Genomic DNA, 19,595 nt, shown 5'->3' on the forward strand with positions numbered 1-19,595 from the left:
CGTGCTGGCCACTACACGTGCGTCACGAGCGCGAGTGTGCCTAATCCGATGATCTTCGCAGTCAACCAAAAAGGACAGCGTCTCGCATCATCTAGCCCAGTATACTTGAGCCGAAGACTGCGTTGCAAGCGCGCAAACGCTGATGGATAGGCGCATGTCCTGCATTATGACAGCTTGCGCGAGACTTGCGGGGAAGAGAAAGCTAAGTTATAGCGATTTAGTTCCCAGTGCATAGAGCCTAATGTACACCAGCAGCTGCATCGCCATCATCGTGCCATCTACCAAACTGACTCGCCATAATAGCCGCCGACGCCGAAAGACTGCACCTGCTGGTGGCCTGCAGTGCGCGCTCTCTCATCTGCTGCCGCAGAAGGGTTCTGAGTGGCGGACATGCTAATGCCAGAGGCTGAGTGCTGAGAGGCACGGTGAGTGTAGGCGTGGCGTCCGCCCCGGGGCGGTCGGTAGCTGATCCTGCCCGCTGAAGAGTAATTTGAGCCAGCAGCAGCAGCATGCGCCATGTGCGGAGACTGCGAGTGCGAATCCACAGGCCAACCGACCGTCGCTGTCATTCCTGCTCCCATGGTGCCAAATGCGCCAGAGGACATTCCTGCACTGTAGTATCCCTTACCGACAGCACCGGAAGGCGGCCGGAAAGCATTGTATGTGCTGACAGCCATGGGGCTCATTCCGCCGTAGGGCGAGGCGCCAGTCAGAGTTGTGCCGAATTGTAGAGCAGCAGCGTTGTATTGTCGCTGCTGAAGCGCGAACGCATTCATCTGTTGTGGTGTCATACTGTACGGGAAATATCCATAGCTGGCGTAAGCCTCTGGATAGTCGGCAGGGCCGAACGACGCAGTCTCGTACCCAGCAACGCCAGGAGCAGCGAAGCGATTTGCACCTGCTACCGGCGCTCCGGCTTTCGCAACGCTCCGAGCATCCGCATTGCCGCCCACATCCGCATTCAGGCCCGAGGCCGTGGATATGGATGAAGAGGAGGCTGCGAAGCCATTTTGCCGCACGACTGGAGAGCCGCGCGCTGGCTCTCTTGCACCTGACACATCGGATGCCGGATTCATGGCGTGTGGGTTAAACACCGAGTCGGCTGTGCCAAAATCGTCCAGCGGCGTATCGGACGCTCGGTGCGAATCGACGGAACTGGCAGACAGAGGAGGGGCTTCCTCATTGCGTAGATCCTGAACAAGACTGCTAGGCAAAAACGCGTCTGTGATACCCTTCAAGCTGTTTTGAGTGCCATTCTTCCCATCGCTGCTTGGCTGCGCCCATACTTTCTTGACTGCATCACTGTCGGGCGCACTATGTGAACCTTCCAGCATCGGGAAACCCCAAGGTGAAGCCGTTGACTTGGGCAAAGGCAGCGTCTGTGAAGGGAAAAGAAGTAAATTCCTGAGGCATTGTTTTTATCCAGAGAAAGACTCACTGAGCCAACAGAGGTCTGGCCCGAAGCCACAGCAGGCTCTGGAAGGGACGAGATCGCACCGCCGAGCGCAGAAGAATCCGACGTCGAATACACCATGTCAGTGAGTTCCATATGTGCCATGTAGCTGGTTGGGCTGTCTTCTTCGCGTGTCCTTGTTGCAACACTAAGGGATGAGGTGCCGAGAACACCGGCAGTTTGACTGAAATCGGCAGAGTGAGACACGACTCCGTTGCGTGGTGCAGAGATTGTGTCGATGCGGGAGCCAGGCGCGCGTCGCACGTCGCTCGCTCCGAGGACTGCTTGCCCTGTGGCTGCATTGAGTGCCGTCTGAAAGGGAGATGAGCTGGTAGACGGGAGGGTGGCTGGCGCAGGCTGGGTCGCCTGCGAAGCTGCGGATCCGCCCGCACGAGGAAGACGAATCTGAGGTATACCACGCGTGCCTTTCAGGTGAGACCTGGGAAGACTGACTTTGATGCGCTGTGGGCCCCAGTCCTCAGGTTGCTCCGATGGCGGCGTCGCGATCGCCGTGTCGAGATCCTCGTTGACACCGACTGGCGAACGGGTTAGGGGGCTGTACCCGCTTTGAAAAGCGCTCAGGTCATTGATCTGCCTCAAGGCCCTTGACAGCGTGCGGCGTGGTATGTTGACGCTCGACTGCGCGACACCCCGGTAGAAGCGTTTCGGGAAGAAATAGTCATCTCGGGATAGCGTCCGGATAGAAATGGTCATCAGAGGCGGATCCCAAGTAAGTGCGTAGATCGGATGCGATCGCAAGGTGTTGGCCCGCAGCACGGCAGACCGCTGCGTGTGGCTTTCAGCTTCTTGTAACAGTCCCCGCATAAGGCCTTGAGTTACCTTGACAGCAAAGTGCTTCCAAGCCGGCGGGCCGTCCATCGGCACCTCGGCTCGAGTCAGCAGAGGCTCGGGCGGGAGATAGGGACGCATCGTCGCTGGTTTTAGTGGTGCAGCCTGGATAGGAGTAACCGATCGTCTGCCTACTCGGTGCATTGGCAGGTCTGAGCGATCAACATCATCGCTCGGTGCACGTACATCCACTCGCGGGATGGTCGCCTTCGCTTGCTGTCGCCGCTTTGCGTCCGATCGACCACTGTCCGGAACCTCGGGACGTGTCGAAGCACCAAATGGCTGCTCATGAATGGGCTGCTGTAGTGTGCGTTGCAGCAGGGTTCTCCTCGGCTGCTCGGCGAGCTGAGACTCGCGCATTGGCCCACCCGTTGTGGAAGACCAACGCTTGGCGATCGTCACATCGCCTGGAGCTGCTGTTGGCGATGGCCCACTGCGTCGCCAAGAAATGGCGTCGCTCGGAGACAAGATTCGGGCTGGTGCTTGTTCAAACGAAGCCTTGGTGGCAGCAGCTGCAGCTGCAGCTGCTTCCTCTCTCGCCTTCTCGGCCTTCTCAGCGGCAGCAGCTTCGGCCCTCTTTGCCTTCTCCTCCGCCGCAGCCTGTCGACGTGCCTCCAAAGCCTCCTTGCGTTTCTGTTCAGCCTCCTCTTTCGCCCTCTCCTTCGTTTCAGCTTCCTCCTTCAGCTTGGCCTCTAGTGCCGCCGCTTTGGCCCTCGCACGTTCTTTCTCCTCCAGACGCCGCGCCTCCTCATCCTCGCGACGCTTACGAGCGCGCTCGACTGCCGATAGCATTGTTTTCGCCTGGTCTTCTGGATTGATAATAGTTGCTGCCGCTAGCGCCGACTCGGGGGGCGCAGCAGCAGGTGCTGCTGCTGCCAGTGCCTGCGATGAAGGCTCGGGCGCAGTGCTCTGTCCTTCCAAGCTGCGCTTGATACCGCCCCACGGCGGAGGTCTTGGCGCAGAGGAAGTCTGAGCATGGTTCACCGCGGCAGCACTGGCGGCTGCAGGCGGAAGGGAGGACAACGTGGCCCTCGGCGACATGCGCACAGCTGCGCCAGCTGTCGGCCCATTCAAATTTCCGTGTTTGGCGGTCTTCAGCTCCGACGCAGGTGGCGCGACAGCGGGCTTGCACGGCGCTTCTACTACTTTTGCCTCCGCTGGCGGTTGAGCAGTCGGCGGAGGGACGACTGCCTTCACCGGTACTCCTGAAGCCTTGTTGAGCGATGCTTGTCTTTGCGCTAGCGGCCCCCATGCGCGAGTCGCTGCAGCAACTGTAGCAACAGGTGCATGCGCTTGCGCAGACGCTGCGTTATACATACCGGCAGGCTCGTCGCTGCGACTCGGTGGGCTACTGACAAATGATTCGCTTGGGGCGCGGTCTCGCTGCAGCAAGGAGATGCTCGGAGCTCCCACTGAGATCCGCCTCTCCTTTTTCGTTGCGGCCTTGGCGTCAAACAGTTGTTTCTGCTGTTGCTGTGGCACTGGTGCTACCGGTGCAAAGGAGGCTGTCGCTGCAGCTTCACCATCTCCACTCGCGCGGGAGACAGACCCGCGCTTGATACCACCCCATGGAGGCGGACGGGCCGAAGGCATGGTGCGATCGTGCCCGACATCTCTGAAGCGTTCCTCCTTGGAAACAGGCCCATTGTAGAAGTTCGCCTCCACTTCCTGTTGCATCACCTGCTCTTCCGCCTTTTCTGTCGCCTTGGCTGCCTTGGCGGCCTCGCCAGGCTGAACGGATGCGGTTGGCTGCGCAGTGATTTTGTACTGCTTGCCATCGCCAAACTCCACCACCTCGCCGAAGAACTCGTCATCATCTAGGTCGTCCCAGTGATCGCCGCTCTTCAGGTTGCCGCCGCGGAAGCTTTCCAGCACCTTCAGCGCCGCTTCCTGCTTCGCTAGTGCTTCGGCCGCTGCGGCTGCAGCCTTCTTCTCTGCCTCCTTTTGCGCACTCGCCGCTTCGGCAGCAGTGGGGAAGACCGTCTTGAGACGATCCGCCTCGCGTGACGAGAGGCCATGTATGCCGTTCGCACCAGTGGGGGACGAGGTTCCTTTTGTCCATGGGGCCGCTTTAGAAGAAGCCACAGACGTGCCGGCTGGGCTGCTGGACCGCACATTGGTCCCGAGAGTGGGCGCAATCCCGGAGCTGGAACTGGGCCGTAAGCCACCAGGAGAAGCCGAACGCCCAGAGGCGAGCGAAGACACGAGCTTGGAACTCGCTGCGACGCTCGTGCTGATACTTGGTGTCCCTGCTGGATAGGATATCGGGGCCCATCCTGCTGTAGAAGGCGCCTTGCTGCTCGAGGAGAGCTTGCTTCTTGAGCCTGCTGATCCCAGTTCTGGATTGGAGCATGCAGGAGAGAGAAAACAAGGTCAACACACTTATCCTCCTCCGATCTTTCAGCGATGAAGGGAATAGGCACTTACTACTACCGGATCCGAGGCTCAGGGTCAGCGTCCCCGACGGCGAAGCAGTTGTTGTCAGGGGCGAAGGAGAGGCCTTTTCGAGGAACTTTTTCGTCACGCTAGCCGATGCGAACTTCCGCGGCGCAGACGCCATTCCTGATGCCGTCGCATGTGCCAGGGTGGGTGTCGGTGGGCCTGAGGACGCGTTTGATGCGCCGGATGCCGGTGTAGCAGTAGAAGGTGCTTGCTGCTGGCAAATGCTCGCTGATGCAGCCGGTGTTGACTGTCGGTCATTTGCAGCAGCGTCGGCAGGGAAAGCGTCTTCGGCAGCTTGTGCAACCAGTGTGGAACTGGCACCAGCGAAATTCTCTGGCTTAGAAAGAGCCGCTGGCTCTGCGGATGTCGAAGCCGCGCTTGTTCTCAGCGTGGTGCCTGCTTCCTCTTGTGCACCAATGTGTGCCACATCAGGCTCTACGCCCTTTGTGCCATCCTTCGAGGCTTGTGCGCCTTGTACCGGGCCCGAAGCCTGATCTGTTGTAGCTCTTTGAACTATAGCCGGGCGTTCCCGCATGATGCTGAATACTTCCGACTCATCGTTATCCTGTAAATGCTTTGCGTAGCCTCCAGCATTATCGCCAGCTGCGGTTGCGTCCACATTGTTTTCATTTTGCACTGCTGCACGTGCTTCGACTTTTCCGTTGTGCGAATCAGCGAAGGATTGTTGATGCCGGTCCGACGCTCGTTGCGTGTTGGAGCTTTCTTGGCGTTGCGCCTGAACTTCCGATGAGGTTAGAGCATCCCCATCCTTCTTCTCGCCATCGTGACCATGCTCAACGATCTCAGCGGACGCTGCGCTCATATCCCTAGGAGTGAGGGAATGGCCTTGAGTCGATAAGAGCTGCACAGAAGTATATGCGGCCTTGTTCGAGTCGGTCGCCTTGATGATGCTGTGAGCAATGGCGTATCGCAGTACGGATGCGCTTTGATGACAAGCCCTCGGCAAAGGTGGCGAGCAATTCGCAGCAGCTCGTGTGACTCGTTCTTAGCTGATTGTGTCGTGGGGCGGGAAGCGCACGTCGAAGCGTCCGAAGCCACGGAATCTGGAAACGCTCAAGTTTGACCAAGGAATGCTCGCCTCTCCTCTTTGATGAGCTCCGCTGCGTTGCGTCAGGAGCTCGAAGGTGGCTCTCGACCCATGCCGTAGAGAAGGGAAGGAGGTACAAGCAGCCGGGTATGCTCTCCAGTGTGCTGATCAAAGGCTCGCCAACGACAGTGCTCTTTGGCGCGAAGGAAGATGCACTGAAGTGGCGGGGATTACAGGGAGACGATCAGTGGTATCCAAATCGCGGGGAGCGCCAGAACAGGAACCCGTAAAACGACCGTTTACCCCGGAAAATATTTAATATAACCCGATTTTGCGAACGCACATGCACTAGGCAGCTTCAAGATGCCAGCATATACATATCACACTTGCGTGTCGCATCGCATCAATCACAGCACCAAGCCATGTCTGAAATGTCATCTAGTCATACACGGTGGCCTTGTGTTCGGCGTGCCGCTCCCTAGATCCAACGGACAGAGGATTGGTTGATTGGACGCTCAGCCACGCGAGTCCAAGGCACCATGCAGACACTGATTGGAGAATCGAGCCATGCGACCGCCTTGACAAAGATCTCCGACGTCGTGCTCGATGTCACACGAGAAGCAGGCGTCGGCGTCAACCTCACATTGTGAGTATCGACAACCGGACTCCTGGAAAGCGTAAGATGGGCTGCTGAGCGCTATTGTATTTGAATTGCAGACATCCCTTGCCGATTTTGAATGTATCGGAGCATGTGACGCGGGCACGTGCACAAATGGGCACCGACAATGTCAGCGGTAAATGTGGCCATGTGTCCCTATCAGGATCACGATAGGAAAGGCGGCTAATGACCTCCTCTCTTATTTCCCTCCCACCCGCACAGTATATGGCGTGCTTCTCGGAACGCAAAGTGGGAGAAACGTGGAGATACACAATGCGTTCGAGATGCGCGTAGATCCCGCGGCACCTGGTGCGCCCGCAGGTGGTTTGCAGGTGAATCACAACTTTCTCAAATCCAGGCAATCCCAATGTCGGTATTGTTGCCTCGCACTGCTGTGCTCGATGCTTGAACGGGTAATGCGGTCCTGACGAATACAATCGTCATTTCGGCCCCCTCCAGTCAAACAAGTCTTTCCTACGCTCGATTTTCTGGGCTGGTACAGCGTCGGCCCGGTGCCGACGCTACAGGATGTGCAGATCCATCAGCAAGTGGGTGCACGGATCAGATGGCCTTATCTGCGAGTGACGCATAGAGGGGATGTCTGACATTCCTATGGATCATATCTCCGCTCTAGCTCCTCGGATACAACGAAGCGCCGATCTTCCTCCAACTTTCGCCGACGAACACACGAGTAGCAGAGGCCGCAGCCTCGGGCGAGCTGCCGCTGAGCACGTACGAATCAACTGTTGAGATTGTCCATGGAGAGACAAAGATGTTCTTTGTGCCTACTGGCTACCGGATCGATACAGGCGAAGCGGAACGCGTGGCTGTCGACTTTGCCAGCAGGCCGGCCGAGTCTGGGAATGATGCTGCTGCATCCAGTTCACGTGAGCACCCCCATGCTAAGCTCTTTCGGGCGATCGCTGCGCATATTTGGCCGGCATTTAATATTGGTTTTTTCGGCAGTTCTGGGGAACCTAAAGTCGTCCTACAATGCAATACGCATGCTCGCCGATCGGATCAAGGCACTCAATGGCTACGTCCAGTCCGTGCACAACGCCGCACCAAGCGACGGGAGCACTCTTGCAGAGATTGACACTGCGAATGCTACTACCATTGACCATGAGACACTGCGGCAGATTGCGGCATTATGCGCTTCCATCGCGCCCTCAAGCGAGGGGCAAAGCTTGAACGCTGAATTGCTAACCGAGTACCATGATGTGTTCCTCACCAACCAGTTGACATGCTTGACCTCAGGACTGAACAGCTTAAACGAGGTGTGTGTGTTTCTCTGCTCGCGGGTCCGCCCCCACATCCCGATCCAGGCAAATTGCTCACAGGCGCATCGTCATCTCTTCCTGTTCACAGCTCGTCGACAAGTTCGACTTTGTCTCACAGCCTGGAAAGCGCGAGGCCGGCCTCCCTCCGCGTAGCTTCCGCTTGCGATGAGGAGAATCCTTTGTACCCCACTCGCCTCCGCCGGAGAGCCCTATTGAGTTGTTCAATCATTTTCCCACTACAACACTGTATCATACATGAAACTTCAACAGCACGGCATCATACTTGGGAAAAGCATCCCTGTGCATCCTGTACGCGCTGCACTCGCTTACTGGACAGCAGTGCCACCGCGCCCGTCGCCGCTAGCGATCCTCCGAGTGTTCGATCATGCCTCTGAGATGCTGCAGCACAAGCGTGACGCGTTCGCGCTGCATCTTTGCCAATGTGCCTGACGCGACGAGGCCCACTTCAAGATCGTAGAATTTGACGCGGCATGCGCTGCTTGTCAGCCCAAAGTTGATGCCTGCCGCGCCGATGCGCGATAGCGTCAGCGGTGTCAGGTCCAACGATGTGTGCTGTGACAAGTATGCTTTTATCGCTGGAAGGAGGGGTGTCTCTGTGGAGGGTTCGAATAGAAGGTCTTGTCAGGTCATGATTTAACATTTCAAAGACTTCCGGATTCCGAAGTCTCTCACCTGGGGGGGTCTCGTCCAGCAACCGCATACAGACAGGCCATGGTACCGTCAATGTGAGCGCTTTGAGATCTGGCGCAGGTCCAGGAACCTTGGATCCGTCCATCCTGAGATCGTCCCACAGTTCCGAAGGGAAAGTGAATGCCAGCTCGACTGGTCCAGCAGCATACGCACTGTCATCGATTCTGTCGTCCCGCTGCAAACCGCGGAGGCCGTGTCGCCCGCGAGACATCAAGCGGTCGATCTCCTCCTTCTCGCCTCTAGCCTGGACGACGATCTTCTCCGCCAAAGCCTCAATCCCCGCGCTCACTTCCGCGCCTACGTCGGTGCTTACCGCCAGCCCCTTCAGCCGGCGCGCTGCCGAGCCTGCGGCAGTGGACACGCGGCAGTCAAAGCGTGCTTGAACCCAATTGAGCGCGTGCGTTAGCACGGCGCGATTGACGTCCGGCGCTGCGTTCGTGCACGACCTGGTCACAAGGACTGGGTATGCAAGAGCCGTGCTTGTCATCGTGGCTCTTTCTGCACCAGAAGAGGAGGGAAGGAAGACGAGATGGCAAAGATCTCCGAGTCTTATTGCCTTCCACGCCTTTGCTCGTGCGACCGCTGCTTTGGATTTGCGCTTTTTGCCTTTTGTGGCGGGCTCTGGCGGCCGATGGAGCTCGATCTCAATTGCCCATGCTTGCGAAGACTCATCCATCTGCTGTTGCATCTGGCCGCGCTTCCATCCTCTGGGGCCATGCGGATTTACCAGGTCCAGGTCGGGCAGCCATCCCATCCTGACGGCCGAGATCTGCGCTGATCCAACTGTGTCTCCAATTCGACGTCGCTTTGCTATGGGAAGGTTGCGGCCTGACGCATCTTCGAGCATCGTGTCTTCTCGCTGTCCAGTCTGGCCTCCACCCCCCGCCTCGGTTGAGCGCCCCGTCGCGACGTGTAGCACCGACATGCCGTCAGACAATCGGATGTTGATGTACGAGCGCAATTCAGCGCCTAGCTCTTCGAAGAGTTGCAGAGAAAGACTGCCTGATGCGGCGCCCTTGCTTGAAGCACCCATCCTGCCGAGCCTCGGGACATGCAAAGGAGACAGCGTGTGAAGTTGCAATGTGCGTGACACAAAGATGCCTTTCGAATCGTGGGGTGATACAGCTTGATCAGCTATGCACGACTTGACGTAGTTACACAGAACACTCACGCCTGATGCTTGTCCATGGTTCATCCTCTTCCTCCTCGCTAGCTTCTACGCCGGCACTCGTGTCCTTGACCTGCCTTGCCGTTCGACCTGGCGCACTGCTGGTCGCAGGAGCGCGTATCTTGGCAGGATCGACACGGCCAGCTAGTGGTGGCTGCTCTCTGCTGGTGTCGGCAGAGGCAGGGCCGAGTGACCTCCGTGTTGCAGGGGGCATCGTGCAGTCCGCCGTACGCATGTGCTGCGAGGGATGTCTACTTGTAACCCTTGCCGATTGGTATTTGGAAAGCGTGGTGTTGAAGTCGTGAAGAAGAGGTTGCAGATATCAACACGATCAACACCAGTGGGAGGGTGTGACGCGACGCGACCACTTTTGCCTTTAGCATAGCCGAAAATGATACCCATGCTAATTACTTTGTCATGAGCCTTGGCCTACACTTGCAAAGGCTCCCAGCTTCCGAATATCTCTTGATGAAGTCCGCCTGACCGGAGTAAAGAGGGCTGTAACGCATAAAGCCAGTAAGAGAAGTTCTCTACAATGGACGCAAGAGCGCTTCTTCGCGCTACAAAGAGCGGCATCGGCTCTGGCGCTAGCGGTAGCAGTAGCCATGGCGCTGCGCCGCCGGCGATCACAGACCGGTTCGCAAGCTACAACCGCAAGACAAGTGCTCTGCGCTGCTCCGCGTGCTCGTATATGACCATCAAACACGAGAACCTGTGGATGAGCCATGCAGCAAGCAAAAGCCATCGGTCGAACGCCGCTGGCATCCTTGCGAAAGAACGGCAGGCGGAGGAGCAGCAGGCTCAGGAGCGCCGACGGCGAGAAGAAGAGGGGGCGGCAGCTGTTGCAGACTCATCCAAGACCCCCACCGGGAAAAGGAAAGCAGAAAGCCAAGATGCGCCAGCTGCAGACGCGGAGAGCTCGAGCCATGGTGACGGTAGCAAGAAGCAGCGCATGGCGGACCCTGTGATAGAATCAGAGTGGGAGAAGTTCCAGCGCGAAGTCCTCGGCGGTGCATCAGCGGTGGATAGCACAGGGTCAGACAATGAGTACAAACGCTTCGCGGCAGCTACGATCGAGGCTGCAGCCGTCTTGCGCAAGCCAACTGGCGAATATGACGGCGATGAGGACAAGGAGGGAGTAGCCGTCGCCTCCCCAGCGCTGCGTAAGACGCGAGAGGAGATCGAAGATGAGCAACGATTAGAGCGCCAGCAACAAGAAAAAGAAGAGATTATGCAGCGATACGAGGAAGAGGTGCGGTTACAGCAAGAAGGGGACGAGAGGTGAATCTGTGGAAGAGGGTGATTTGTTTTGGGACCACTTTGGATCGGCAAGCTGACACACAGAGGCGGTCTGCCCTTTTGCGCCTGCCGCAAACAATCCAGAGTTGCTGCTTTACGAGCCCGACTAGCGCGCATTAAGGAATCTCGGAAAAGAGCAACCAACGTCAAGGAAAAGGGCAAGGAGACGGCAAATGGAAGTGTATGAAGGGACACGGTATCGTACTCTCAGCTGTCGTACCAGTACAATGATCATGCAAGGCTGGCCAGCTCCGGATGGGTGCACATGGCAAATGACTGCTATGCACTTGAGACCATTCCAGAGGTTGCGATTTACCAGGTTGATTCATCAAGTGAGCTTTGGCCTTGGCCACGGGCAGATGAGACGAAAATTTTGCGCAGCTGCGACGTCGTCGGGCCATGCTCCACTTGCGCTGGTTGTAGAGGTTGCTCGGGCTCGGGCTCGGGCTAGAAAGCGGACGGGCGACGATGCAGCCCGAAATCCTGCTCGAATTGCGACGCAGCCTGCATGCCGATATTTGCTACTGTGGCCCTCTGGGTGTTGCGAAGTGGCCAAGTCAATAATCACCTCCCTTTGCGAGAGTGTTCTTGAAGAAGGCACGCAAGGCCCATGTGACAGCGTGGGATAGTGAATCTAACCCGCCGCAGCTGTGTACCCATCCTCCGAATAATGGCGTGCAAACTTTTGCGCGCAACGAGTTAGGTGCCGTTCGCTACCTGGACGCATGCCTCTGGACATGTGCGATTCGCTGCGCACAGCCTCGCGCAGCTCCGACTAGGAGGAGGGAAACAATCTTTAGCAAGGATGTGCTGTGTGGTGCGACGAGCCAAGAAAGCAGTGTATTGCTGGTCTATTGCTGAGCTTTAGTATTGCTGAGACCGTGAAGCGAATGTAGGGGGAGGTGCCAGACGCTGTGAAGCCTTGGTGAGAACGGGGTGTGTGCGATAGGTCGTAGGTATGACGGTCATGGCTTAGGCGAGAGGGGATGTCCGTCTGGAATCGGGTGTCTAACAGTGGATGGCGGCCGAGGGCCCATACTGTACAGTTAATGGTCTATTTGACGTCGACCATGAGCGCCTTCTCCAGGATAAACTTTCCCTCTTTGTACTTTTCTGACGAAACAAATGCTCGGTCCTTCGAGCGGTCAAACGAGAGCGAAGTGATCAGCAAAATCGTCTAGCTAACAGTGACCGCTGCTACTACCTCGCAAAACGTACATATCGCCATCCAAGTGTGGTTGAGCACTTGCCGCAATAGATATCGCGTACGGTGTGCATGCCCGTCATCATCTCGCGGTCTGCTGGTGCCCCGAGCGAGATGTTGACGACCGTCTCAAAGAGGAAAGCACGGCCGTGTTGACCATTGAAATTCTGCCGAAGCACATAAAGGGAGCGTTGGATTTGTGGTCAGCATCGTCTGCGTCCCGGGTCGCGCAACACACAATGAGGCCCAGCCAGCATACATGGGGATCGGCCCCTCTCTATGTCCTCCCTATGTGGATTTGAAGGGGCTCACCTTGCTGATCAGCCCATCGATGGTCGCCAAATGCGTCTTACACTTAGCACAGCCAAAAACTTTGGTCGATGCAAGGTACTCGGCGTGTGTGATCCCCATGGTCGGCTGGGGATTGCTGCTTACGATTGGAGAGAGATCTGGTTGGCCCCAGCGCAGCACTGAAACGGGGAGTGCGATCAAGTCGTGCCAAAGGTTTTGCACGCCCGCGAGCCACTTTGCGTTTGCGAATGAGTCTGTTTTGCGACCTCAAAAATGCGATCGTCATGTGGCCTGGAATAAATAGGTACAGGCTAGCGGAGTAGGGGACGCTTGGTGTTGTGAGCGGGTCCACATCAATACAACAGGTGGTGCGCTCCCGTGCTGTGCTGACCTCAAGAGTGGACAAACGGGAGTCTGGGGTCACTGTCCGGTGGATCTCCGGCTGCTCCGACGACTTCCAATGACTTCACCGGACTTAAGTTCAGCTCAGTGATCACTTGTAGTTGAGTCTCAGTTTCTGTTAGTACACATAAATGGAACTACGCTCCTCCAACTTCCTGCCTCATTTCCTTTGCCTATGGAGATCCGTGACACAATCATCTAGAGCGTACCACGAAAATTTCTTGGGCTGACATCGAGTGCGTCGTCAGCGTAAGGAACTCCTCCAGAGCGCTCCGTCCATTCGGTACTGCTCATGGTGAGATTGTTGTTCCATTTGTAGCGATAATGTTCAGACAAACCCCGTGCAGATATCTTCATTCCCAAATGAATTCAAAGAAAAAGGCGGGCAGGCGGCGGGAGTATCGAGTGCCACAGAAGTTCGAAAAGAGTTACTTACAACTTGGTCGCCTGAGAAAAGGTCGATATCCACAGCTTGCCCAGCGTCGACGCTTCCAATGTCCTCCTTCATCTCATCCGCTGCTGCCTCTGTCATGCTCTTGGTGGGGGGTCAATGACCAATAATTGGACTCATGAAAATAGTCCTTTTCGGAAATATCACAATTGATGCACCTCTATCGTCTATGCTTTGCTCGCCGCGAATTCTGTCTGAGCATGAGGTCGCCCGGCAGGGTTTATGGGAGTGGTGCCACCACGCGAAGGGACACCGCCGACTCGAAAAGCAAGACAAGATAGGCCTAGAAGAGCTTTCTGAGAAGTTTCATAGACTGACCGCCCACTTGATACTGGGCGGAGCAATGTTCATGACACGTTACAGTCCCTACAGGACCGCGTGGCTAGCCAAAGGAAGTTGCCAAGGTCCATCACAGAGGAAACGAAGTTCGTTGTGCAAGGTTTTGAGTGAGATATCGGCTTGCAGAACAAGCACAGGAAATCCGAGATGAAGGGGCTAATTTGAGCTCCCTTGGTCATCCTGTCAACCGTCCGCACCGTAATCCTTGGAAAACCTTTCGATTGATCAAGCTGCGCCATTCCTCTCTGATGAATCGCGTCAATGTCTTCTCCTGCATGAAGTTTGAGTCATTCCTGGCCCGAATCGTGACAAAGCTTTGGTATGCTTCGATCTCGAGCAAACGAGAACTCCGTTCCGGCATGTCGAAAGGAAGTAAGCTTTCTGTGGAGGATACAGCAGCTGTCGCTTCGTCCCATGTACAAAGCAGGATGGAGATTTTGAGAACCCATCTTAGCAACGCCCCGCCTCTGCTTGCGGCGTTCTGGTCCAGGATTTACATAGGGTTTGTCAGTGAGTGATCGCACCCGGCATCTCATCAGTCTTGCAGGCACAAGTGTTGCCCATGCACGTTTGAAAAGCGGAGCTTCCACAATAAGAAGGGGGGAAAGGGGGAGGACACTGAGCCAGTGATGGCTAGCCATTCGTTATACACAGGCTGCTCAGTGCTATTGACGTCACGAGGTCCCGTTCCGAATTTTATCTCCATGCGTTATGTCGACGACACCGATTCCATCTCGACGAAGTGAAGCCGAGCGAAGCGAATGCAATACGAACAAGCAAAGCTGTGTATATACAAGCTTGCCAGCTTGGTGCTAAGGCCGAAAGTGTATATATACAGGCGAAATCAGCCATCCAAATCCAGCTCCCTCTTCCTCGAATCATTCCTATAATGTGAACACCTTTCGATACAACCCCGAATTAACTTCGTCAGGAGGTTGGGACATGCTCTCTAACCGCACAGCGCTCGCCTCCAGTGCCGTCCTTCTAGGCTCTCTTCGAATCGCACAGAAGCAATCTGCACCGCATACACTCGCCTCAGCAGGCACCTACCTCCACAACACGTACTCTTCCCGAATCTCTTCGTACTTACGCAACATGGCTACCACTACGAATGGCAACTCGCCATCTCATACCCTCGCGGCACATCCCGACATTGCACCACGCAGGTGGTTTCAGCGAGGGCATGCCGACCATGGTTGGCTGAAGACTGTGAGCTGGAGAACAATAGACATCAATCAAGGGTTATTTACTAAGTCTTGGACTTTAGTTTCACACTTTTAGCTTTGCCAGCTACTATGACCCCAAGCACATGGGCTTCTCTGATCTCCGCGTCATCAACGAAGACCGTGTTGAAGCAGAAACCGGCTTCCCAACGCACCCGCATTCGAATGTGAGCCATGATGCACTCCTTGTTCCCCATACCACTTTGAAGCCCTAGACAAAGATAAATTCACTTTTGATACCAGGCCGAGATTTTTTCGTACATCGTCAGCGGCGAACTGACGCACAAGGACAGCATGGGAAACGCCGAGACGCTCAAGCGGGGCGACCTGCAGTTCACCTCTGGCGGCACGGGGATACGGCACAGCGAGTACAACAACAACCCGTCGAAGGAAGTGCATTTTGCGCAGATCTGGTACGTGCCGGACAAGCGCAATCTGACGCCACAGTACTACACGTCGCAGACGCCGGACGAAATGAAGCGTGATGTGCTCAAGACGCTGATCAAGCCGATGAAGACATTCACGCCGGAGGAGCAGGTCGTCAAGGGCGTGCTTCCCTCTGGCCGGCCCATTCCAGCGAATAACAGCCTTGTGACACGCGCCAGCATCCTGACGCCGAGCAAGAGCGTGATGCACATCGTCGGCGAGGATTCGGATGTCGCAAACGAGACGTCACCACCGTATGAACGCTGGCTCTACGTCCACCTGCTGCAGACGACCGGATACAAGGGCCCAGAAATGAAGGACCACCCGCTGATGAATGAGGCAGCGCTTAAAATGAAGACCGGTGCCGGAGAGCTGCAGCTCAACGAGGGTGATGGCGTATACGTTAAGAAGGTTAACGTCGGCGAAGCAGTCGAGTTTGAGAGCACCGGGGGCAAGGATGCTGAATTGTAAGTCAGAAAAGCGCGACAGTTGCGAGCTTGCCTCATATCCATGGGTCTGACAAACTGTCTCTCTTCGCTTTGCGCTCCAACCGTACAGCCTGCTCTTCGACCTTCGAGCACAGTGAACATGACTTGTCTTTCGTCTTCACCGCTGCTTTGAATGCCGCTGTACTTGTAGGACTCTCAAATATCACATGCACATTTGAACTGGATGATATTTGGAGTGGACATCGTGAGATTCGGCTTGACTTCGATTCGGTGCCCTCTGATTGAACACCCTTGTGCATCATCATGATCTTACAGAAATCTGCGGAATGGTATGCAGGCATACCGAACCGAGGTTGAAAACATGTATTGCTTACGAGTTTTTGCGACCTTACTGACACGTGACAGCCGCCCTTGGTTGGACAGTGCCCGAAAGCAATATGCCATTCAGTCTGCTGCTACTCGACCTCGACCACAGAAGGCCGAGAGGTGCTCGGCTGGTCGGCCAGCAGACTACGTGCCGGCCATGGCGCACCAAAAAAATATATTTCGGGCGTCCGCCATGAATCAGGCATCCGCTATGAACGTGGCCCTGCTGTAAAGGTCCCGCAAGAAGGGATTTGTGGGTGTACAGACCGTCGTCGGCGGTTTGGCAGTGAGATTTCTCGGGACGATGAGGGCACCAAGGGGATGACGCTGGGTGATCTGTGGCGGCGGGTATTAAAAATTTGAGGCACAGCGGCTGTGGACACGTCGCGTCGCGTCTCGCATGGATGTGACGCGTCGCACTCAGCTTCAACCCATCTTATGCACGACCAAACTCAAACATTGCAACTACATTTCGGCAGCAAGTGCATTGAGATTTGAGCGCATGAGCAGCCATCATCCAAGTTCAGCGTGCAGTCATCAGGGTCGTAACTTTGTGCGGGATCAATTCCATTCTGCAGAGCTGGACTTCGTTCACTGGTAGTCACGCAACGCGCCTTGTAAAAATGAAACCGGCTGCGCCGACTGCACCAACCGTCCATTTGCTCGCCGATCCAGCGGAGTCCACCGAGTATCGCTTGCTCGAGCTGCCACCAGAGATCGCGGCCTTGCTTGAGAATGGGGGAGACGACGGCAACGGCCACAAGAGCACGGGAAAACGGAAACGCACGGATATTGACGATGGTAGTGATGATGATGACGGAATCGAGTGGGACACCGGCAGAAGGATGTGAGCCTCTACTTTACAAAGTCTCGATCGGTCGCGTGCGGCATGACATTAATAGCAGTGCATTTTATTCCAATAGCCTGACGATTAACGGACGCTACTTAGATGATGCAACAGTCTGCACGGAATCACGAACGTACAACCTACGACACGTTTCGCAGTCCAACTCCCTCCTGCTGTGCACTCTGCTCCCTGCTTCGAGCGTCACCCTCGCCTCGACATCAACACGGGAGACATCGCCTGCATCTAGTGACAGCGCTGTTCTGCTCAAATGCTCTGCGGCAAGCAGTGGCGCTGGCGCGACTGCTTGTAGACAAGCAGGTCATGAGGGGCAAGCAGTTCTTTCGCTTAAATGCACTGTCAAGGATACGCTGGAGCTACAGTGGGCGATGCCTAAGCTCGAGCGCATAGCCACATTGCTAAAGGCGAGCGCTTACAGAGGGCCCGATGAGGAGGAAAGGAGATCGAAGAAGCTGTTCGAAGGTGCTGTGGGTCTTACTTTTCTCATCTCTGCAATCCTGCGGCTGGCCAAAACCTGACGCTAATACACTTTATTGCCTTTCGATTGATAACAGCCTGGGGATCGACTCTACACGATGAAAGAAGTGCGTTCGGTGGTACAAGCCAGTCGGACGGAGTTGGAGGCCGGCCTCGACTTGTATCGCGTGGTAAAGCTCGACGGACACGCGCGTCTCATCTCACGCACGTACCTTGCTAAAAGCGTCCTACCGGCATTGCTCAACCATCTCGATCTGCATGATTACTGCATAGATAACGTGCCCGAGTCGTCCACCATCGACGCGCTCGCGACGGATCATGGCGTTTCGCGCATCGTCGCCAAGAAGGTGCTCATCAAGTGGTTTGGGAAGCGGATTCGGGCTGGTGCGTCAAACGGAGACGCAGAGGACGGGGATGATGTGCACGGCGACGGCGAGGATTTGATTGCGAAAGGCAAAGGACGGGAGAGGTCAGTCGCGCTGAAAGGGCAGGAGATGGCCAAGACCATAGGGCTCGAATTGTTGCAGGACATGGCTAGTGGCCAGCCCACCAAGCTGGCAGCGTTCATGGCTCGGTGGGCGGAAATGGTCGGCGACGCTTTGGTCGAACACGCCAATGTGGATTTGCTCAAGGTGAGTGTCAGGAGCACGTCAGGGTAGATTTTGTGACCCTGGGTAGAATGGAAAGAGCTCATCGCTCATCAGCCCCCCTTGCCCCTTCCCCTCTCAGGGCGAACACCTCATGTACCCTGTTCCGCCTTTGCGACCCTCATCTTCACACCCTGCCCGGATCCAGTACTTCCCGCGATCAGCCCTCCCTCTCGATGCCGCAGCGCGCTTCCAAGAGCTCTTCTTGACGCGTTCGCAGTGGCTGCTACCGGATCTCTTGCCATTCGTCGACTCGCTGGCAATCAACCAGAACAAGCGCGATGCACTGCTGATTAAATTCTGCAGGACGAGCCGCGTGCTTGTCCCGCCAGAGGAGCATGCTGGGCTAGGAGGCGGCGCAGGCGCGAGCGCAGCTAAAGGTGCCGGTGCGAAGCGGGCACGGAACAAGACGCCTGGGCCTGCAGTTTCGCAGAAAGTAGAGCACGTTGTCGTGTATTCTTCCAGACTGCGCTATTGATCAAACTCATAGCCTGGTCTTGTTTTGCCTTGACCATCGCTGACTACTAAGAACGCGCCCTTCATAGCTTCTTTGCTTATCAGCCTATAGTCAATGTGCGGCGCGCACCGAAAACTGTCGAGATTCATAACATGCACAAACATCCGTGTAGGCTCAATGCTAGGATGTATCCCAGTATCGCTTGAGGAAGAATTGCAAGACGTGCACATTTCGGTCTGACCATGCGACGCTGGGAACGACCCAAAAAAGTCTTGATCAACGAGAGCGCAACATGGAATTTACGGAGACTAAACACAATGAAGGAAAGCTCCAACGCAGTGCAAATTACCTGGAATCTGTTCAAATTTTGAAGGAACAGAAGTTCCAAATAGACCGTGTCGAACATGTTGCTTGTTGAAAATAAAGCCCTATATCCAAACTGGTTCTAGATAGCGCCAGTCCCATTTGTAACCACCGTAGGCCACGGGTATACATTGCTGGAACAAACAAGCGACGCGGCAGTCGGCAACCGCACTCTTGCCGTCTGCGATACCCTTACCCAGTGGTCCGCTCTCCTTGCATTTACCTGGGCTTTTAATTAGCCGTGTTTGCCACTATGTAACCCTTAGCGGGACTTTAGTCAGGTAATTTCCCAGCTGCAAGGCATCCCGCCATCTTTAAACGTGTTTCGTGTTCCATCCTGACTGCTTGAGCTCTAGCCGCCTCTAGGCTCGCTCGATGTTTCATCGAACCCATACAGAGTCTCGTCCGTTCGTACGGCATCGCTCGAACTGGGTTTGCGAGAGACGGAATATTGAATAGAATCATGGATGTTTCGACAGTTTCATGACTTTTCGAGGAACAGATGGTGCAGCGCTTGGAGCTGGCAGTGCAGGATAAAGCTCACCCTGGCGTGTAGCCATGGCGCAACGCCATCAAGTAGCGTTACTTTCACATTGAAAATCTGTTTGCGCAACCGCTAATGGGGTTGCACATGATGCGAGGCAGGCTTTGCATATTTCGACTAGACATAAAACCATGCGAGGCTGCAGGAAGTACCCACATGATTCGGGTATTGTATTTGATCGAT

The 19,595-nt window shown here is 55.7% G+C and overlaps 8 protein-coding genes across 8 annotated transcripts; 4 read left to right on the forward strand and 4 right to left on the reverse strand.

Annotated features, from left to right (window-relative positions):
• Positions 1 to 207: 207 nt before the first annotated feature.
• On the reverse strand, positions 208 to 5,902 carry K437DRAFT_257406 (uncharacterized protein). The gene is made up of 4 exons (XM_013386994.1): positions 4,730 to 5,902; positions 1,439 to 4,641; positions 485 to 1,379; positions 208 to 425 (listed from the first exon to the last, which is right to left on the reverse strand). The coding sequence occupies exons 1-4, from the start codon at positions 5,565 to 5,567 to the stop codon at positions 394 to 396; spliced, it is 4,968 nt and encodes a 1,655-aa protein (XP_013242448.1). The 5' UTR covers positions 5,568 to 5,902; the 3' UTR covers positions 208 to 393.
• A 314-nt stretch (positions 5,903 to 6,216) lies between these two features.
• Positions 6,217 to 8,017, forward strand: K437DRAFT_257407 (Mov34-domain-containing protein). The gene is made up of 7 exons (XM_013386995.1): positions 6,217 to 6,438; positions 6,510 to 6,586; positions 6,673 to 6,819; positions 6,910 to 6,998; positions 7,085 to 7,337; positions 7,417 to 7,727; positions 7,819 to 8,017. The coding sequence occupies exons 1-7, from the start codon at positions 6,332 to 6,334 to the stop codon at positions 7,897 to 7,899; spliced, it is 1,065 nt and encodes a 354-aa protein (XP_013242449.1). The 5' UTR covers positions 6,217 to 6,331; the 3' UTR covers positions 7,900 to 8,017.
• On the reverse strand, positions 7,987 to 10,009 carry K437DRAFT_147301 (uncharacterized protein). The gene is made up of 3 exons (XM_013386996.1): positions 9,613 to 10,009; positions 8,424 to 9,542; positions 7,987 to 8,344 (listed from the first exon to the last, which is right to left on the reverse strand). Exons 1-3 carry the CDS (start codon positions 9,842 to 9,844, stop codon positions 8,091 to 8,093), a joined length of 1,605 nt encoding a protein of 534 aa, XP_013242450.1. The 5' UTR covers positions 9,845 to 10,009; the 3' UTR covers positions 7,987 to 8,090.
• Positions 10,010 to 10,056: 47 nt separating this feature from the next.
• Positions 10,057 to 11,198, forward strand: K437DRAFT_274836 (uncharacterized protein). Its single transcript, XM_013386997.1, has 2 exons — positions 10,057 to 10,890; positions 10,993 to 11,198. Exons 1-2 carry the CDS (start codon positions 10,145 to 10,147, stop codon positions 11,093 to 11,095), a joined length of 849 nt encoding a protein of 282 aa, XP_013242451.1. The 5' UTR covers positions 10,057 to 10,144; the 3' UTR covers positions 11,096 to 11,198.
• Positions 11,199 to 11,962: 764 nt separating this feature from the next.
• On the reverse strand, positions 11,963 to 12,523 carry K437DRAFT_225490 (yippee-like protein; the record flags this gene model as incomplete). The annotated part of the gene is made up of 3 exons (XM_013386998.1): positions 11,963 to 12,043; positions 12,127 to 12,279; positions 12,425 to 12,523. The coding sequence occupies 3 exons, from the start codon at positions 12,521 to 12,523 to the stop codon at positions 11,963 to 11,965; spliced, it is 333 nt and encodes a 110-aa protein (XP_013242452.1).
• Positions 12,524 to 13,799: 1,276 nt separating this feature from the next.
• On the reverse strand, positions 13,800 to 14,386 carry K437DRAFT_147351 (uncharacterized protein). Its single transcript, XM_013386999.1, has 2 exons — positions 14,093 to 14,386; positions 13,800 to 14,000 (listed from the first exon to the last, which is right to left on the reverse strand). The coding sequence occupies exons 1-2, from the start codon at positions 14,234 to 14,236 to the stop codon at positions 13,854 to 13,856; spliced, it is 291 nt and encodes a 96-aa protein (XP_013242453.1). The 5' UTR covers positions 14,237 to 14,386; the 3' UTR covers positions 13,800 to 13,853.
• Positions 14,387 to 14,690: 304 nt separating this feature from the next.
• Positions 14,691 to 15,830, forward strand: K437DRAFT_278745 (Pirin-domain-containing protein; the record flags this gene model as incomplete). The annotated part of the gene is made up of 4 exons (XM_013387000.1): positions 14,691 to 14,804; positions 14,863 to 14,985; positions 15,062 to 15,711; positions 15,803 to 15,830. The coding sequence occupies 4 exons, from the start codon at positions 14,691 to 14,693 to the stop codon at positions 15,828 to 15,830; spliced, it is 915 nt and encodes a 304-aa protein (XP_013242454.1).
• Positions 15,831 to 16,586: 756 nt separating this feature from the next.
• K437DRAFT_291082 (uncharacterized protein) lies at positions 16,587 to 18,723 on the forward strand. The gene is made up of 4 exons (XM_013387001.1): positions 16,587 to 16,906; positions 16,983 to 17,391; positions 17,479 to 18,033; positions 18,080 to 18,723. Exons 1-4 carry the CDS (start codon positions 16,683 to 16,685, stop codon positions 18,524 to 18,526), a joined length of 1,635 nt encoding a protein of 544 aa, XP_013242455.1. The 5' UTR covers positions 16,587 to 16,682; the 3' UTR covers positions 18,527 to 18,723.
• Positions 18,724 to 19,595: the final 872 nt, after the last annotated feature.

Source organism: Tilletiaria anomala (genome assembly GCF_000711695.1).
Source record: "Tilletiaria anomala UBC 951 chromosome Unknown K437scaffold_59, whole genome shotgun sequence".
In the NCBI taxonomy this organism is placed as follows: Eukaryota; Fungi; Basidiomycota; class Exobasidiomycetes; order Georgefischeriales; family Tilletiariaceae; genus Tilletiaria; species Tilletiaria anomala.

Coding starts and splice junctions, on each gene's coding strand:
- K437DRAFT_257406 (XM_013386994.1), bottom strand. CDS start 5,567: ATGAGCGCAGCGTCCGCTGAGATCGTTGAGCATGGTCACGATGGCGAG. Junction 4,642..4,729: donor GAGCCTCGGATCCGGTAGTA/GTAAGTGCCTAT, acceptor GCTCCAATCCAG/AACTGGGATCAGCAGGCTCA. Junction 1,380..1,438: donor GCCAGACCTCTGTTGGCTCA/GTGAGTCTTTCT, acceptor TTCCCTTCACAG/ACGCTGCCTTTGCCCAAGTC.
- K437DRAFT_274836 (XM_013386997.1), top strand. CDS start 10,145: ATGGACGCAAGAGCGCTTCTTCGCGCTACAAAGAGCGGCATCGGCTCT. Junction 10,891..10,992: donor CAGCAAGAAGGGGACGAGAG/GTGAATCTGTGG, acceptor CAAACAATCCAG/AGTTGCTGCTTTACGAGCCC.
- K437DRAFT_257407 (XM_013386995.1), top strand. CDS start 6,332: ATGCAGACACTGATTGGAGAATCGAGCCATGCGACCGCCTTGACAAAG. Junction 6,820..6,909: donor CAAATCCAGGCAATCCCAAT/GTCGGTATTGTT, acceptor GGCCCCCTCCAG/TCAAACAAGTCTTTCCTACG. Junction 7,728..7,818: donor GACTGAACAGCTTAAACGAG/GTGTGTGTGTTT, acceptor TCCTGTTCACAG/CTCGTCGACAAGTTCGACTT.
- K437DRAFT_147301 (XM_013386996.1), bottom strand. CDS start 9,844: ATGCGTACGGCGGACTGCACGATGCCCCCTGCAACACGGAGGTCACTC. Junction 9,543..9,612: donor ACCATGGACAAGCATCAGGC/GTGAGTGTTCTG, acceptor ACGATTCGAAAG/GCATCTTTGTGTCACGCACA. Junction 8,345..8,423: donor GCTGGACGAGACCCCCCCAG/GTGAGAGACTTC, acceptor AACCCTCCACAG/AGACACCCCTCCTTCCAGCG.
- K437DRAFT_147351 (XM_013386999.1), bottom strand. CDS start 14,236: ATGGCTAGCCATCACTGGCTCAGTGTCCTCCCCCTTTCCCCCCTTCTT. Junction 14,001..14,092: donor CACTCACTGACAAACCCTAT/GTAAATCCTGGA, acceptor CATGGGACGAAG/CGACAGCTGCTGTATCCTCC.
- K437DRAFT_291082 (XM_013387001.1), top strand. CDS start 16,683: ATGAAACCGGCTGCGCCGACTGCACCAACCGTCCATTTGCTCGCCGAT. Junction 16,907..16,982: donor TGGGACACCGGCAGAAGGAT/GTGAGCCTCTAC, acceptor TTATTCCAATAG/CCTGACGATTAACGGACGCT. Junction 18,034..18,079: donor CCAATGTGGATTTGCTCAAG/GTGAGTGTCAGG, acceptor GACCCTGGGTAG/AATGGAAAGAGCTCATCGCT.